Source organism: Erythrolamprus reginae, chromosome 3, assembly GCF_031021105.1.
Source record: "Erythrolamprus reginae isolate rEryReg1 chromosome 3, rEryReg1.hap1, whole genome shotgun sequence".
Classification (NCBI taxonomy): Eukaryota; Metazoa; Chordata; class Lepidosauria; order Squamata; family Dipsadidae; genus Erythrolamprus; species Erythrolamprus reginae.
The window spans coordinates 43,202,723-43,219,246 of record NC_091952.1 but is presented as its reverse complement, the minus strand read 5'-3'; the positions used below and the strand labels follow the sequence as shown (position 1 = coordinate 43,219,246).

Here is a 16,524-nt window from a genome sequence, read left to right as displayed (position 1 = left end):
TCCCAGTCCGCAGGCCAGATGAGTCATGCGCTGGTCATGCCCACTGATAGTTGGAACAGAGTTCTTTTCAGGTGGGGAGAGGGAGTAGAATGTCTAGCTCCTTAATATTAACATAACGAGTTAATGATAATATAATAAATAAGTAATTATCTGATGGTCATTTCAAAAAATTCTCTTAGCAAGCACCTTGAAGCCAAGAGGAACATACATACCAAGTTTCAAGTTTGTAAGATTTACGATTCTGGAGATTTCATGATGATGCGTGAGTGGTATTTGGCTTTTATATAGAGAGATAAGTAACTCAAGGGAGTGAACACATCTAATACTCATTTCCTCCTATTTTCCCCACTAGAATTTGGCAGGAATTTATCAAATAATATAATATTCTTATGTTACAAATGTAATAATAGCAATTAGCTCCCAAATGTTGTTTTTTTTAAAATTAAGCTAAGGTTTTCTAAAAACCAATAGGTCTCTTCTGCAAACAAGACCAGTGATTTTATCTGAGGGGGGAGGGGTTGGTCCAGCATCATTGCTATGCTTTCTATTGTCTTCAGCACCAAAAATAAATAAAAAAGGCTTCAGTTGCAAAAAGGTTTCTCTGCCCTGCACTGGGCTAATTCTCAGGTCTTCAATGCTGATGGGCTTCAAATGTATCAAGGAATTGCTAGGCAAGTCTGCAGAGGATTTCCTATTTCATCTGTTAAGCTCAGCCGTCTCCTTTAGTGTTGCAGTTTCCCTGAGGCTAGGACAAAGTGGCACTCAAGATTTCACTTCACAAGAAGTAGACTCTTTAACAGTGTTAACAGGCAATGTGCCAAGTCCTTATAGAGCCCTTTGAAGGTGACAGAAAGCTTTGATAGCTTCTGTGGGTTAATTTTAATTAATTCCAGGCTCAAGCATAATTTTGTTCATTGGCAAGAAACCAGAAATCACTTTCGGTGGTTATCTTTGAAGCTATCTTTGTTTAAAGAGAAGTTATATTCAAGGGTGGGACACTAATCAAGATAAAAGGAACTCTATTATTGCAACCAATCTGTTTGCCATTGCATTATGCATTCCAGTATAGCGATCAGATCCAGGCTGCAAAAATAGATAGCCACTAGATGGCAACAGGATGATATACAATATAAACTTTTTTTGCTACAATTTAGTGATCATTCACATTTTAGCTATATAGTAACCCTACTCTGCATTACAGTATATATTTATGTACTTCCGATACAGTATCAGGACAGTATGACTTGCTTTCTGCAGAGCAGAAAATTCATGGCCTTAAAAAATTATTGAAGAAGTTTGCTTAAAGGTAAGTTATATTCAAGGATGAGGGAGAAAAACTAACGTAAGTAGATTCTTATTCTGAATCATTTACAGCACTGCAAATGTAATTAGACTTTGAATATATCAACTCCCAATCTCTCCATTCCAAACTGACCAGGTGTTGCTGCTAAGATCTTGGCTGACTACCTGGAGGCTGTAGATAGGAAGGAAATTACCAACTTAATCCTTCCAAGACTGAGTGTTGTAGGGTCCCCTGAACCTTCCCTTCGAGGACCTTCCATCCATACTCTTGTATGAGGCAGCACTTCATTTGCAGGTGTGCAACGGGGGAAGGGGCTTCACTCAGCTCAATCTAGTGCACAAGTTCTCTACATGGGGCTGCCTTTGAAGACTGTACGGAGACTGCAAATTGTGCAAAATGCAGCCACACGAACTATAGTGGGATTGTCAAGATCTGCCCACATTTCAACTTCACTCCACGAGCTGCACTGGTTGCCAATTGGTCTCTGGGCCCAATTCAAAGTGCTGGTTATGACCTACAAAGTCCTACAAGGCTTAGGACCAGATTATTTTCGGGACCGTCTTTTGTCTCGTATCCCAGTGGCCAGTTAGGTGCAAGAGTTGGCCTTTTCTAGGTCCTGTCGGCCAATGTCAGCTGGTGGTGCCTAGGGGAAGAGCCTTCTCTGTGGCGACCCCAGCCCTCTGGAACGAACTCCCTCTAGAGATACGTACTGCTCCATCCTTCCTGGTCTTTCATAAAGCTTTAAAAACCTACCTTTGCCGCCAGGCATGGGGGCCCTGAGTGATGAGACTGTCTCTGGCCGATACGAGATATTGGATTGGATGAATGTGTGTGAGTGTACATGGGGTCTTTTAAAATGTTTTAGTAAATTTTCATATTTTTTGTAGTTACTAGATTTCTTGTATATTGTTATATTTAATGTTGTACGCCATCCTGAGTCGCCTCCAGAAGGGCGGCATAGGAATCTAATTAAGAATTAAGTTGTGTCCTTTCAGATAGTCATTCATCTATCCCTGTGACAACTGAGGCTCAACTACTCCAATGCACTCCATTTATTTTATTTATTTTTTGAATTTATAGGCCGCCCTTCTCCTAGCAGACTCAGTGCAGCTTACAACAATAAAATAGTAACAAAGATTAAAATACAATCTACATGGAGCTGCTCTTGAAAACCACTCAGAAACATTGGGTGCAAAATGTAGTGGTGTGGACAATGATGAACGTGTTTTAGTATGTCATATGGCATCTCTATTCCACAGCTGCATTGGTTGCAATCTGCTTCTGACTGCAGTTCAAGGGGATTATTACCTGCAATGCTCTACATGGCTCAGGGCCAGTTTACTTCGGGAACCACCAACTTCCCATAGTTTCAGCCTGACCAGTATGTGCTAGTATATTTGGCACACTCTGGGTCTCTTTAATTAAATAGTGTGATTTACAATATTGGAACCTGGGAAGTGTGCCTACCCTGCCCTTTGGTATGCTATCTCTCAGAAATCTATGTGCTTCTCAACCTATCAATATTCTCTAAGGACTTCAAAGACTAGTTACAGTAGTCCCTCACCTATCGCGGGAGTTACGTTCCAGACCTGGCCGCGATAGGTGAAATCCGCGATGGGGAATTTATCCTCCTTCCCACCAGCTCTGGATGCCTGGAGGCAAGCAACAGCCGGCTAACCTTTCCCCCCCACTACTACTTACTCTGTTCTTTGCAGCAGTTCGGCCAAATGTTGTCTTTTTTGCCTTGCCCCGGCTGTAAAGTCCCTGGTGAGCTGCCCCGGCTGTTTCTTTTTTTCTCTCTCTCTCTTCCGCCCTCGAGCACTTCCTCTTCCGCCCTCGAGCCCAGTCTGGAAATCCCCGCCGCGTCGCGTTCCTTTCTTTTTTTCCCTTTCGGCACTGGCGAGGGGGATTGAACGAGGGGACGGGCCTCCGCCGGAGCTCAGTCCCCGCCCCACTCATCATTTGGGAGTCCCGCTGGAATTATTCTAGCGCTCGTTTGTGTGGTGAAATGATTCAAATGAAGCTGACTTCAAAACCCGCGATGAAGTGAAGCCGCGGCAGGTGAAGCGCGATACAGTGAGGGACTACTTTTTCTCTTCCTAATCCCTCCACATTGTCCAAAAACTAAACTTCAAAAAAGAATATATCAAAGTCCAGTTTATTGATGAATACATGCAAGGTTTATTGCATTGATACAATGAGCTACATTCATTGTGATAAATTGTTCCGTCCAGGTATCACTGAATTAAAGACTTAATGTATGCTTCCCCAAATCTGAAGCAAACAGGTCATGAATGCAAAGTGTGGGAGTAACCATTGCTTCTTCCCATCACTCTCTGAATTATTGGGACTCCACTGATTAAATCTCCTGTTATTTCTCCTCTCCCTTGCCTGCAACCCTTTTTCTCTTCTGAAATTACTTGTACCCTGAGATTGGAGTTGTTCTCATTCAAGGTTGTTTTTCAACATAAAGTATGTGAGAGATGCAGCTTTGATCAGGATGCTGATATGTCATGCCTACAGGAATTCCAGGGGTTCTGTTAATCAGAATAAGATTGAGGACTTCATGACAATTTTAGCAGGTCTTTACTCCTTCTAGGCCTTGGAAAAAGAAGATGCAACTGTAAGAGCTGCAATTCAAAATTAATTTAATCTTATCTTCGAAACTGCATGGTTCAGAAAAAGATAAACAGCTTTTGCATTAATTTACTGTAATTAGTTAATTTGTAACTATAAAGATGCCTATGGGACGGTCTATGATTAAGAAGTCAGGGGTTGCAATTCAGATAATAATGGTTTTCTCAAAAAGTTTATTTGTTCAAGATACTTTTCTACTTCCATGGAGTAAAATGAGAATCCCATATACTGAGAAAAAGAAGCTGAAACGTTGGAGAGGAAAACGTGTCTTATTTTTAAGTTGTTTCTTTAAATCAATAAGAATGCATCATTGTACAAATTAAATCCAGATTTTAACAAAAATGCAAAGACTACACATTTGAGAGGAGATGTAATATTAGAGACACCTAATATGCTATATTGTTATACTGTAGCTTTATTTTTCAAAAGTTATTCATGACCTTTATTAATAATTCCCACAACTGGAAATCTTTCACTTTGAAAGATGCAAGGATGCCTTGCACGTGTGTATGATTTTAACCATAAAGTTTTCAAGGAGAAAGTAACCCTTACTGCAATATCTATTCAAAACTGTAGTGACACAATGCAACCTGAGCAGAACCTCATCATAAATAAATCCACATGTACTTTGACATACTTCCTCATGGACTTAAATAATATAGGCTAAGTTTTAGCTTGGATAAAAACCTAACTATAGCATGACTCTTAGATTTTATTTTAACATTTGCCATTCACTGAAAATGACCCAAGGCATGATAATTAAGAAGCTACACTGATTTCTTCCCCACCTAATGCAAAATCAGTAACCTTGGCCACACTGTCCCTTATGACTCTAAAGACTAGAGTGTAACAGTTCAGTGGCAAATAAAATAAGATGGGCACACTCAGAATTATTCAATAATTCCAGCTGCTCCTAAACAGAACATGAGCCACACTGACCTGAAAATTTGTCTAATACCACAAAACTGTAACATGCATCCATATGCCGCAAAGTTTCTCTTAATCACTTGCTGGTGCACCGTGGCAAATTAATGGTTTCATACATAGATTCTCCTGTCCTTTAATAGATGCTTCCTTCTTTCCTGGATTACAGATACTGACCAAATTAACAGGTTTTGTAGCTTAAAATGAATTAATTTCCAGAATATTTTTCTTGCCTGTTGCAGACTATTTAAGTTTTGGAAAAAAAAGATATATATAATATTTGATGTACATTGGGGTTCATTAATACCATTGTTTCATTTCTAGAAAGACACACTGGAAGCTATTAATAAGATGCACTGTGTCCTGAAATGATTCCAGACCTACCCAGAAAATCCTGAAATACAAACATGACATAGGACATTGGCTAAGATCACTCCTCCTCCTCTCTTGTGCAATATCTGTACAAAAGCATCTTAGCATGTTGAAAACAACTCATGTTTTTTCCTCTCTTTAATTGTTTCCTCATTAAAAAGCATGAGGCAGCCCTTAAGTGATGCTTTAAAGGTCACTGAAGTTCAGCTCAGGCAAACTAATGGATAATTCACTGCTGGTTTCTGACCTCTCCAACCGATCATCAATTGCCTCTCCGGGAATATTCTCCAGTTTCAAACTTTTTAAAGAAACCTTGTCATCTGAAAGATACAGCAAGTGTAATTAGCATATTAACATGTAAATGTTAACATATTTTCAAAAGGACCCTTTATTTATTTGAATTTATTAGCCATTGAATTTATTAGCTGTCCAATTCTTATGGGCTCTGGGTGGTACAAACTTTTAGTTGGGTTTTTTTTCTCCAAGTGATGCAAGTGGGGTAATTGAAAAGAGCTTTAAAACAGCCTGTTAAATAATTAGTATATCTTTATAAAAACAGAGTCTTTTAGCTGACATCAAAGGCATACATACAGGGTGCGTTCCAAAAGGAATGCAATTTTTTTAAAAAAAGTAATTTATTGAATAGATTTGCACAAACACTTAAATTTTTTTCAAAGTACTGTCCTTGGGCCTCTACACATTTTTTCCAGCGACTCTGCCATGACCGGTACGCGCCCTGGAAGGCATCTTCGGAGACCTCTCGCAAGGTCTTTTTCATGGCTGATTGGATCTCTTCTATGGACGGAAAATGGGTTCCTTTCAGGGCTGCCTTAATCCGAGGGAACAAAAAGAAGACTGCTGGAACGATGTCAGGACTAGGGGGGAGGGCAGCGTTGGCACCTAGTGTTTGGCCAGGAACTCGCGGGCTCGTAGCGCGTTGTGGCAAGGCGCGTTGTCGTGATGGAGTTGCCAGGTACCGGAGATGTCTTTTCTCGTCCTGATGACCCTTTTTTGGAGTTTTTCCAGCACATCCACATAGTAGGAGCGTTAACTGTGTTCTTGAGGAACAAACTCCTTATAGACCACTCCTTTACTGTCGAAAAAGACAATGAGCATTGTTTTCACTTTTGATTTGCTCATGCTTGCCTTTTTGGCCTTGGGGGACTGGTCGGTGTGCCACTCAGAGCTTTGGCGTTTTGTTTCTAGGTCATATTCAAAAACCCAGGTTTCATCACCAGTGATGACGTTGTCCAAATAATCAGGTTCAATTTCTATATGTTGAAAAAGTTCACTTGAAATTTCCATTCCATTTTTTTCGTGACATGGTCGGTGTCAGAGGTTTACAATAACTGATGTCCTGCCACTTCCATAGCTTGGAAAGCACTGAGACTGGTTTCGTGGCAAAGCTTAGTGTCCCCCCCACCTACTCCAAGTGCTGCGGTCCCACTCTGACCAATAGGAGTGGCACAGGAAATTCATTTGCATTACTTTTGGAACGCACCCTGTATATGTCACAATGAGCTAGTGAAGCTATAAAGTATTGGAAGCTTCTTGCATGGAGGAGGGGTACCAGATGTACAGAAGCTGGAAACTGCCCACCTTCTTCTTCTTTTTTAAAAAGTAAATTAGCAGGATTAGAACAGAGCAAAATTTCCATAAATTTAGGAAAAACATTCTTTCAAACCCTTCTAATGAGAACATTGAACAGCTTAACGAAATGGTATTAATCTCTTGGATGAGAATGTTAATCCTTTTATTCTCCCAAAATACTGTTTCCCCTCCCCCAGTGTGATGAAATACACCTTGAACTTTCAAGAAGTGGAGACAAAGATACCTTTTTAGTATTGGCTCCCCCCCTCTCCTGCAGCAACATCATAGTTCAGTATTTCAAAATAAAGTGGTGCTTACCAGCAAGTTGTACACCTTCTGCTTCACTGAAAAGTTCATCCGAGCTGACATCTGTGAGACTGAAATCTGAGATGGAATCATCACTACTAAAGGAAAAAGATAATTCTTCTTCATGCGGTAACTCTTCATTCTTTTCTAGCAGACAAAACAATGAAAGAGATCAGGTATCCAGCAGCTACTCATAACCACAGGCTCTATTTTCCAAAGCAATATGTTATTTAGTGAAGAAATAAAAACGTATTAAAAAGACAATAGTGCACTTTGTCCCATCTCTGCCATTTGTATTGTCTGCAAATTGTAATTTGCAACTTGAAGTAATTAGGAAATGTTTTTATGTTATACAAAAATCAGTATTCAAAGAAAGGAAAGTTAGAAGTATGATATTTTTCAGATTATATTAAAGGACACTAAGTTAAAATGAGGGCCATTTTACATTAGTAATGGATTTATAGCTTGCTTTTCAATATAAAAGCAGATTAAAAGTTGGACTAATTGGAAGCAGTGTTCCCTCTAATTTTTTGGGGGGGTGGGCGGAAAAGTATAGTGTCTGAGCGGCAGTCCCTTCGGGACTGGGCGGCACAGAAATATTAAATAAACAAACAAATAAATAAACAAACAAACAAACAAACAAATAAAAAACCCACCCTGTTTTGCCTCAGAGAATTTCAAAATAAAATACCGTACTGTGTGTCTATAACAGTGAGCTCATAATAGGGCAACTCTATCAATATCAAAATGCCACTTAAATAGTTGAGCTAATTTCAAACTAGATTTTGATTTTCTTTCTCTCTTCCTTACTCCCATTCTTTTTCTTTCTCTTTTCCTTCCTCTCTTTTTTCTATCTGTTTCTCTCTCTTCCTCTCTTCCTCTCTATCTCCTTCCCTCTCACTCTTTCCCTCTCGGCTTCTGGGCAGGTTTGGAAAACTCTGAGTTGTTGATGATTTTTAAGTGAGCGATTGCTCACTGCTCAGCTTAGAGGGAACTATGATTGGAAGTATCTATTTATTACTACCCGTAAAAGAGGATCTGATGTAAGCAGATAATTCTAGAAAACAGAGTCAAAATTAAATTATTTTCTGCCTTTAATTCACTGGGGATATTAGAAATTGCACCATCCCTTGCCTGTCCGTCACTGAGCAAAAGTGAGAGATCTATTCTCTAGCAACCAGAAGGCTGTATTAATATGATACTATAACTATAGCCCTGTTTGGAACTTGTATGTCACTAGCAAAAGAAATTAAGTAGGGTGCTAACTATATTAAACGAAGGGCATATAGGATGCCTGTACCAAAAGATTTGCATTGATTGCCAGCTTTTTACCAGGCACAATTTAAGCAGGTAATATTGATTTTTGAGTCTTTAAATGGCTTTGGACCTCATTCTCCCATTACATTTTGGTCTGATTGTTAAGATCTAAAATTTAGCTTAATTTTTAAATAAAACAGGACCCTTGCAGAAAGGGCTTTTGCATATTAGTCTCTCCACTGCCAGAGGCATTCCTTCTGACACATTGAAGGAGACTTCCTCCTGCTTTATTTTCAGACTCTCACTTCCTCCCTTATTTAGAAAATCTGTATTGGCACATCTCTTACATAGGCTATTGAATCGTTTTATTTTCCAGATTAGAAACAATAACTATATAGCAAATAAATTAATAGCTAACTAGCAAGCATGTTGTATTGCTGACTGGTAAGAGTTCAGGTTACATTTAAGACAGATCCCAAGTATTAGTGTGTCTTGCTTATGTCAGACCATTTCCTTGATGATATAATGTTTTAGACAGGATCAAGTGCATCTCTTCTAACCAGGTACAACCCTCATGATAGGAGTACAGAGAAGAGCAATAAAGATGATTAGAGGATTGGAGGCTAAAACATTTAAAGAATGGTGGCAGGAACTGATGTTTAATGAAAAAAAGGACTAGGGATGATATGATAGCAGTGTGCCAATACAGTGATCCCCCGCTTGTTGCGAGGGTTCCGTTCCAGGACCCCCCGCAACGAGCGGGTTTTCGCGAAGTAGCGCTGCGGAAGTAAAAACACCATCTGCGCATGTGCAGATGGTGTTTTTACTCCCACAGCGCTAGCGAGGAGCCGAAGATTGGGGGCGGCGCGGCTGTTTGCCGCCGGCATGGAGTGCTTCCTAGCAGCCCCCCAAACCCGGGTTGGGGGTCCGGGGGGCGCTGGCTCTCGGCGCTTTCGAGCTGAGTCCGGGAGCGAATTCGCTCCCGGACTCAGCTCAAAAGCGCCGATAGCAAGCGGCAAGGAACGGCTTGTCCACGCCGTTCATTCTCGCCGCTTTCGAGCTGAGTCCGGGAGCGAATTCGCTCCCGGACTCAGCTCGAAAGCGCCGATAGCAAGCGGCAAGGAACGGCTTGTCCACGCCGTTCATTCTCGCCGCTTTCGAGGTGAGTCCGGGAGCGAATTCGCTCCCGGACTCAGCTCGAAAGCGCCGATAGCAAGCGGCAAGGAACGGCTTGTCCACGCCGTTCATTCTCGCCGCTTTCGAGCTGAGTCCGGGAGCGAATTCGCTCCCGGACTCAGCTCGAAAGCGCCGATAGCAAGCGGCAAGGAACGGCTTGTCCACGCCGTTCATTCTCGCCGCTTTCGAGGTGAGTCCGGGAGCGAATTCGCTCCCGGACTCAGCTCGAAAGCGCCGATAGCAAGCGGCAAGGAACGGCTTGTCCACGCCGTTCATTCTTGCCGCTTTCGAGCTCAGTCCGGGAGCGAATTCGCTCCCGGACTCAGCTCGAAAGCGCCGAGAACGAACGGCGTGGACAAGCCGTTCCTTGCCGCTTGCTATCGGCGCTTTTGAGCTGAGTCCGGGAGCGAATTCGCTCCCGGACTCAGCTCGAAAGCGCCGATAGCAAGCGGCAAGGAACGGCTTGTCCACGCCGTTCATTCTCGCCGCTTTCGAGCTGAGTCCGGGAGCGAATTCGCTCCCGGACTCAGCTCGAAAGCGCCGATAGCAAGCGGCAAGGAACGGCTTGTCCACGCCGTTCATTCTCGCCGCTTTCGAGCTGAGTCCGGGAGCGAATTCACTCCCGGACTCAGCTCGAAAGCGCCGATAGCAAGCGGCAAGGAACGGCTTGTCCACGCCGTTCATTCTTGCCGCTTTCGAGCTCAGTCCGGGAGCGAATTCGCTCCCGGACTCAGCTCGAAAGCGCCGAGAACGAACGGCGTGGACAAGCCGTTCCTTGCCGCTTGCTATCGGCGCTTTTGAGCTGAGTCCGGGAGTGAATTCGCTCCCGGACTCAGCTCGAAAGCGCCGATAGCAAGCGGCAAGGAACGGCTTGTCCACGCCGTTCATTCTCGCCGCTTTCGAGCTGAGTCCGGGAGCGAATTCACTCCCGGACTCAGCTCGAAAGCGCCGATAGCAAGCGGCAAGGAACGGCTTGTCCACGCCGTTCATTCTTGCCGCTTTCGAGCTCAGTCCGGGAGCGAATTCGCTCCCGGACTCAGCTCGAAAGCGCCGAGAACGAACGGCGTGGACAAGCCGTTCCTTGCCGCTTGCTATCGGCGCTTTTGAGCTGAGTCCGGGAGCGAATTCGCTCCCGGACTCAGCTCGAAAGCGCCGATAGCAAGCGGCAAGGAACGGCTTGTCCACGCCGTTCATTCTCGCCGCTTTCGAGCTGAGTCCGGGAGCGAATTCGCTCCCGGACTCAGCTCGAAAGCGCCGATAGCAAGCGGCAAGGAACGGCTTGTCCACGCCGTTCATTCTCGCCGCTTTCGAGGTGAGTCCGGGAGCGAATTCGCTCCCGGACTCAGCTCGAAAGCGCCGATAGCAAGCGGCAAGGAACGGCTTGTCCACGCCGTTCATTCTCGCCGCTTTCGAGCTGAGTCCGGGAGCGAATTCGCTCCCGGACTCAGCTCGAAAGCGCCGATAGCAAGCGGCAAGGAACGGCTTGTCCACGCCGTTCATTCTCGCCGCTTTCGAGGTGAGTCCGGGAGCGAATTCGCTCCCGGACTCAGCTCGAAAGCGCCGATAGCAAGCGGCAAGGAACGGCTTGTCCACGCCGTTCATTCTTGCCGCTTTCGAGCTCAGTCCGGGAGCGAATTCGCTCCCGGACTCAGCTCGAAAGCGCCGAGAACGAACGGCGTGGACAAGCCGTTCCTTGCCGCTTGCTATCGGCGCTTTTGAGCTGAGTCCGGGAGCGAATTCGCTCCCGGACTCAGCTCGAAAGCGCCGATAGCAAGCGGCAAGGAACGGCTTGTCCACGCCGTTCATTCTCGCCGCTTTCGAGCTGAGTCCGGGAGCGAATTCGCTCCCGGACTCAGCTCGAAAGCGCCGATAGCAAGCGGCAAGGAACGGCTTGTCCACGCCGTTCATTCTCGCCGCTTTCGAGCTGAGTCCGGGAGCGAATTCACTCCCGGACTCAGCTCGAAAGCGCCGATAGCAAGCGGCAAGGAACGGCTTGTCCACGCCGTTCATTCTTGCCGCTTTCGAGCTCAGTCCGGGAGCGAATTCGCTCCCGGACTCAGCTCGAAAGCGCCGAGAACGAACGGCGTGGACAAGCCGTTCCTTGCCGCTTGCTATCGGCGCTTTTGAGCTGAGTCCGGGAGTGAATTCGCTCCCGGACTCAGCTCGAAAGCGCCGATAGCAAGCGGCAAGGAACGGCTTGTCCACGCCGTTCATTCTCGCCGCTTTCGAGCTGAGTCCGGGAGCGAATTCACTCCCGGACTCAGCTCGAAAGCGCCGATAGCAAGCGGCAAGGAACGGCTTGTCCACGCCGTTCATTCTTGCCGCTTTCGAGCTCAGTCCGGGAGCGAATTCGCTCCCGGACTCAGCTCGAAAGCGCCGAGAACGAACGGCGTGGACAAGCCGTTCCTTGCCGCTTGCTATCGGCGCTTTTGAGCTGAGTCCGGGAGCGAATTCGCTCCCGGACTCAGCTCGAAAGCGCCGATAGCAAGCGGCAAGGAACGGCTTGTCCACGCCGTTCATTCTCGCCGCTTTCGAGCTGAGTCCGGGAGCGAATTCGCTCCCGGACTCAGCTCGAAAGCGCCGATAGCAAGCGGCAAGGAACGGCTTGTCCACGCCGTTCATTCTTGCCGCTTTCGAGCTCAGTCCGGGAGCGAATTCGCTCCCGGACTGAGCTCGAAAGCGCCGAGAACGAACGGCGTGGACAAGCCGTTCCTTGCCGCTTGCTATCGGCGCTTTTGAGCTGAGTCCGGGAGCGAATTCGCTCCCGGACTCAGCTCGAAAGCGCCGATAGCAAGCGGCAAGGAACGGCTTGTCCACGCCGTTCATTCTCGCCGCTTTCGAGCTGAGTCCGGGAGCGAATTCACTCCTGGACTCAGCTCGAAAGCGCCGATAGCAAGCGGCAAGGAACGGCTTGTCCACGCCGTTCAGTCTTGCCGCTTTCGAGCTCAGTCCGGGAGCGAATTCGCTCCCGGACTCAGCTCGAAAGCGCCGAGAACGAACGGCGTGGACAAGCCGTTCCTTGCCGCTTGCTATCGGCGCTTTTCAGCTGAGTCCGGGAGCGAATTCGCTCCCAGACTCAGCTCGAAAGCGCCGATAGCAAGCGGCAAGGAACGGCTTGTCCACGCCGTTCATTCTCGCCGCTTTCGAGCTGAGTCCGGGAGCGAATTCACTCCCGGACTCAGCTCGAAAGCGCCGATAGCAAGCGGCAAGGAACGGCTTGTCCACGCCGTTCATTCTCGCCGCTTTCGAGCTGAGTCCGGGAGCGAATTCGCTCCCGGACTCAGCTCGAAAGCGGCGAGAATGAACGACGTGGGCGGGCGAAGGGCGGGCGGCAGCAAGGAGTTTGCGTGGGCGGTGGGGAAACTCCTCGCTGACGCCAGCAAGAGGGGGAAGACTCAGGGAAGCCGCCCAGCAGCTGATCTCCCGGTTGCCATCTACGCATGCGTGCCCACGGGCACGCATGCGTAGATGGTATTTTGACTTCCGGGTTGAAAAATAGCGAAGTACCCTGTTCGCAATGGTTGGGGACGCAATAAACGGGGGATCACTGTATTTGAGTGCTTGCCACAAAAAAGGGGACGTCAACCTATTTTCCAAAGCACCTGAAGGCAGGACAAGAAAGATTGGAAGGAAACTAATCAAGGAGATAAGAAACCTAGAACTAAGGAGAAATTTCTTGACAGAAAAGTTAATAGGTGGAATGATTTGCCTCCAGAATGTGTGGATGTTCCAACACTGAATGTTTTAAGAAAATATCTGGCAACCATTTGTCTGAAACTGTATAGGGTTTCCTGCCTCAGAAGGGGATTGGACTTTCTCTCTTGCTTTCTTTCTCTCTTGCTTTCTTTCTCTTGCTTTCTTTCTCTTGTTCTCTTTCTCTCTATTGCTTTCTTTCTCTCTTGCTTGCTTTCTCTCTCTCTTGCTCTTTCTCTCTCTCTCTCTTGTTTTCTTTCTCTCTCTGAGCTTTGCGGCACACCTGACCATGTCTCACGGCACACTAGTGTGCCACAGCACACTGGTTGAAAAACACTGGACTCAACTCTTGTTATTATATTATTCTGTAATACTGTACAAATCAGCACTTACCCAAATGAGCGCTATCCTCCTTGGGTTGCATAGTATACTTGTCTTCTAAGCTGAGGCATTTCACTTGTTCTTTTAGATTAGACACTGTAGATCTGATGAAAAGAAATAAAATCCATAGTAGTACTGGTTCCAAAGGAACAAATATATGGAACCTGAGACAAACTTAAAATCAGGGCAGTTTTAAAGAATTCAGAGTTGCAGTATAAAAAAATAAAAGTATTTTATTTTGCTTTTGGTCAGAACCATAACCTATTTGACAGATGCTGATGTTAAAGACAAAAGGTTCAAAATTGTAAGACAGTACAGAACAAAGGCAATTTATTTTATCATTCAATTTTCTTTGGATGCATCAAATTCATGGAGTGGTCAGACACTTTTGTCGGTAAACTAAACATGTAAGACAACTAGACACATGAACAGTTTTTCGCCTGAACGCCATCACTCCACTAAACAAATAATTCCCTCAACACTGTCAGACTTTTTACTAAATCTGCACTTCTATTTCTACTAGTTTTTTCTTATCCTTCCTATCATCCTTTTCCTCCCACTTAGGACTGTATGACTGTAACTTGTTGCTTGTATCCTAAGATTTTTATTAATATTGTTTCTTCATTGCTTATTTGACCCCTATGACAATCATTAAGTGTTGTACCACATGATTCTTGACAAATGTATCTCTTTCTTTTATGTACGCTGAGAACATATGCACCAAGACAAATTCCTTGTGTGTCCATTCACACTTGGCCAAAAAAATTCTATTCTGTTCTATTCTATACAGATAACCTCCTGGTGAGCAATTGCCTGCTAGTCCCTAACTTGACATTTCCTCCCTTTACCACCACATTGTCTTCTGAATGACAGGAATAACTACCCAGAATTTAACCACCATGTCTTCTCTCAATCCTTCATGAAGCTGTACATGAACACATGTTCAGTGAAGCATACAAAGCACAATATAGAATGGCTTACTTGACAACACTGAGCTCCTGTTGGGTGTTCTGAGTTTCATTCCTTGTTTTGTCAAAATTCTGAACCTGAGCTTTATGAATATTTATTAATTCGTCTAACATCTGGAAAGGGCATAAAAGTGTAGTGGTAAACATAGGTTTTCATCTAGTTTTTTAAAAAGATGAACAATAAATAATTAAAAGTGTATTTTTTTCTTAAAGGTAGATAGTTCCCTAATATGTACAATTATGAAAAAAATATTAATATATAGAAAACTAATTGGCAAATTATATTCACACTCATGTAGCACAACATTATGACTAAATTCCAGCCTTGAAAGGAAGCTAAAAGGGCAGCTGCCATAATACTACATTATGCTTATGTAGCTGGAAAATACAATGTATTGATGGCTGCATATGCTCATTCCCAGCATAGTACTGTCTTGGTATCATCTGTTTTCCTATTATTCCATCCTATTTCTGAACACAGATGTTCCTGATGATGATAGCAGAAGAAAAAACAGACAACTAAACTAACAACAGTTTTGTGTAGCTACCCCCACCCCCAAATTGTAAAAAAACTATTTTTTTTGTTTGGGCAAATAAGTCATGAGTGGATGATTACCGTAATTTTCCATTTATTTCTTAGATTTAGTTAAGAACTACACTGTGATCCTCCAGTCACTTCCAACATTTTTTGTTGTCTAACATAGATAAGCTTTATACGACAAAGATTGAATTCACTTCTTATGTGGGGGTAAGAGCGTTAAATCACAAGTAGCAATAAGAGTATTTATAGTTGTACCTTACAGTACTGGTTTTGGATTCTCTTAATCTCATGAGTTGCAGAAACCTGATTGTATAGTTTCTCTTCATGGCAATCTAATGGATAAAATATACATATATTTAAAAGCTGTTCCTCTTCTTCAATAGGGCCACCAATAAGTGGTCCTTTGCCTGATGCAGAAGAGAGGTTATGGGAGAAGGAACTACAAGCATTACTTGCCAAGTTTATGTCTCAGCTGATCTATCTCCCTTTTGATGAACTTGTATTCTTGCCATAGGATTTTTTTACTGAAATAAAAAGAAAAGCAGGAGTATCAGCAACAAGATAATTCTCTAAACTAAGAAAAGGAACAGAATATTTAAATTATTAACAGAATTCAAAAAATAGCAAATAGGCTAGTGTTGGCATCAAGTGGCGAAAAGAGAGCGCATCTGCACGCTTTGCACAAACTTGTCAAAGCCGCAACCTGAAAATGAACATCTGGTTTCCGACACACACACTGCACCGGCCAGCTAGTCTTATGGTTCCTGGAATGTATGGGCGTGCAATGATCAGCTGGCTGGTGCACATGCTCACAGCAGAAATCCGAAGACCAGCTTTTCCAGTTTCGGCACTGCCGCATGCAGGAAGGCCAGCTGATTGCCATGCGTACCAGAAACCCAGAAGAGGAACTGGCAATGCCACCTGTGCCAGGTGACATGGCTCCATGTGCCACAAGTTCGTCATCATGGAAATAGGCTCTTTGCAATTCCAATGCACTGAGAGATAATATATTACAGCTGTTTTTCATGGGCTAGAAATATCTGGGATAGTTAAGTTCACTCATTCCTAATTATAACAAGCCATCTCAGCGACCGGTTAGGTCCCACAGAGTGGGCCTCCACCGGGTCCCGTCAACAAAACAATGGCGTTTGGCGAGGCCCAGGGGAAAAGCCTTCTCTGTGGTGGCCCCGGCACTCTGGAACCAACTCCCCCAGGAGATTAGAATTGCCCCCACCCTCCTTGCCTTTCGTAAGCTCCTTAAAACCCATCTCTGCCGTCAGGCATGGGGGAACAGAGATATTATTTCCCCCTAGGCCTTTACAATTCATGTATGGTATGTTTGTATGTATGGATGTTTGGTTTTACAATAAGGGTTT

The 16,524-nt window shown here is 44.5% G+C and overlaps 1 protein-coding gene across 3 annotated transcripts in view; it reads right to left on the bottom strand.

Annotated features, from left to right (window-relative positions):
- Positions 1 to 3,460: 3,460 nt before the first annotated feature.
- Positions 3,461 to 16,524, bottom strand: part of LOC139163816 (intermediate filament protein ifp-1-like) — a 24,232-nt gene continuing 11,168 nt past the window's right edge. For all 3 annotated transcript variants that reach the window (XM_070744993.1, XM_070744992.1, XM_070744995.1), the window contains exons 7-12: positions 15,605 to 15,672; positions 15,404 to 15,480; positions 14,621 to 14,721; positions 13,652 to 13,743; positions 7,145 to 7,279; positions 3,461 to 5,556 (exon numbers count right to left, since the gene is read on the bottom strand). In XM_070744993.1, the coding sequence (XP_070601094.1) occupies positions 5,423 to 5,556; positions 7,145 to 7,279; positions 13,652 to 13,743; positions 14,621 to 14,721; positions 15,404 to 15,480; positions 15,605 to 15,672 (607 nt within the window). In that variant the 3' untranslated portion in view covers positions 3,461 to 5,422. The remainder of the gene's footprint in view (positions 5,557 to 7,144; positions 7,280 to 13,651; positions 13,744 to 14,620; positions 14,722 to 15,403; positions 15,481 to 15,604; positions 15,673 to 16,524) is intronic.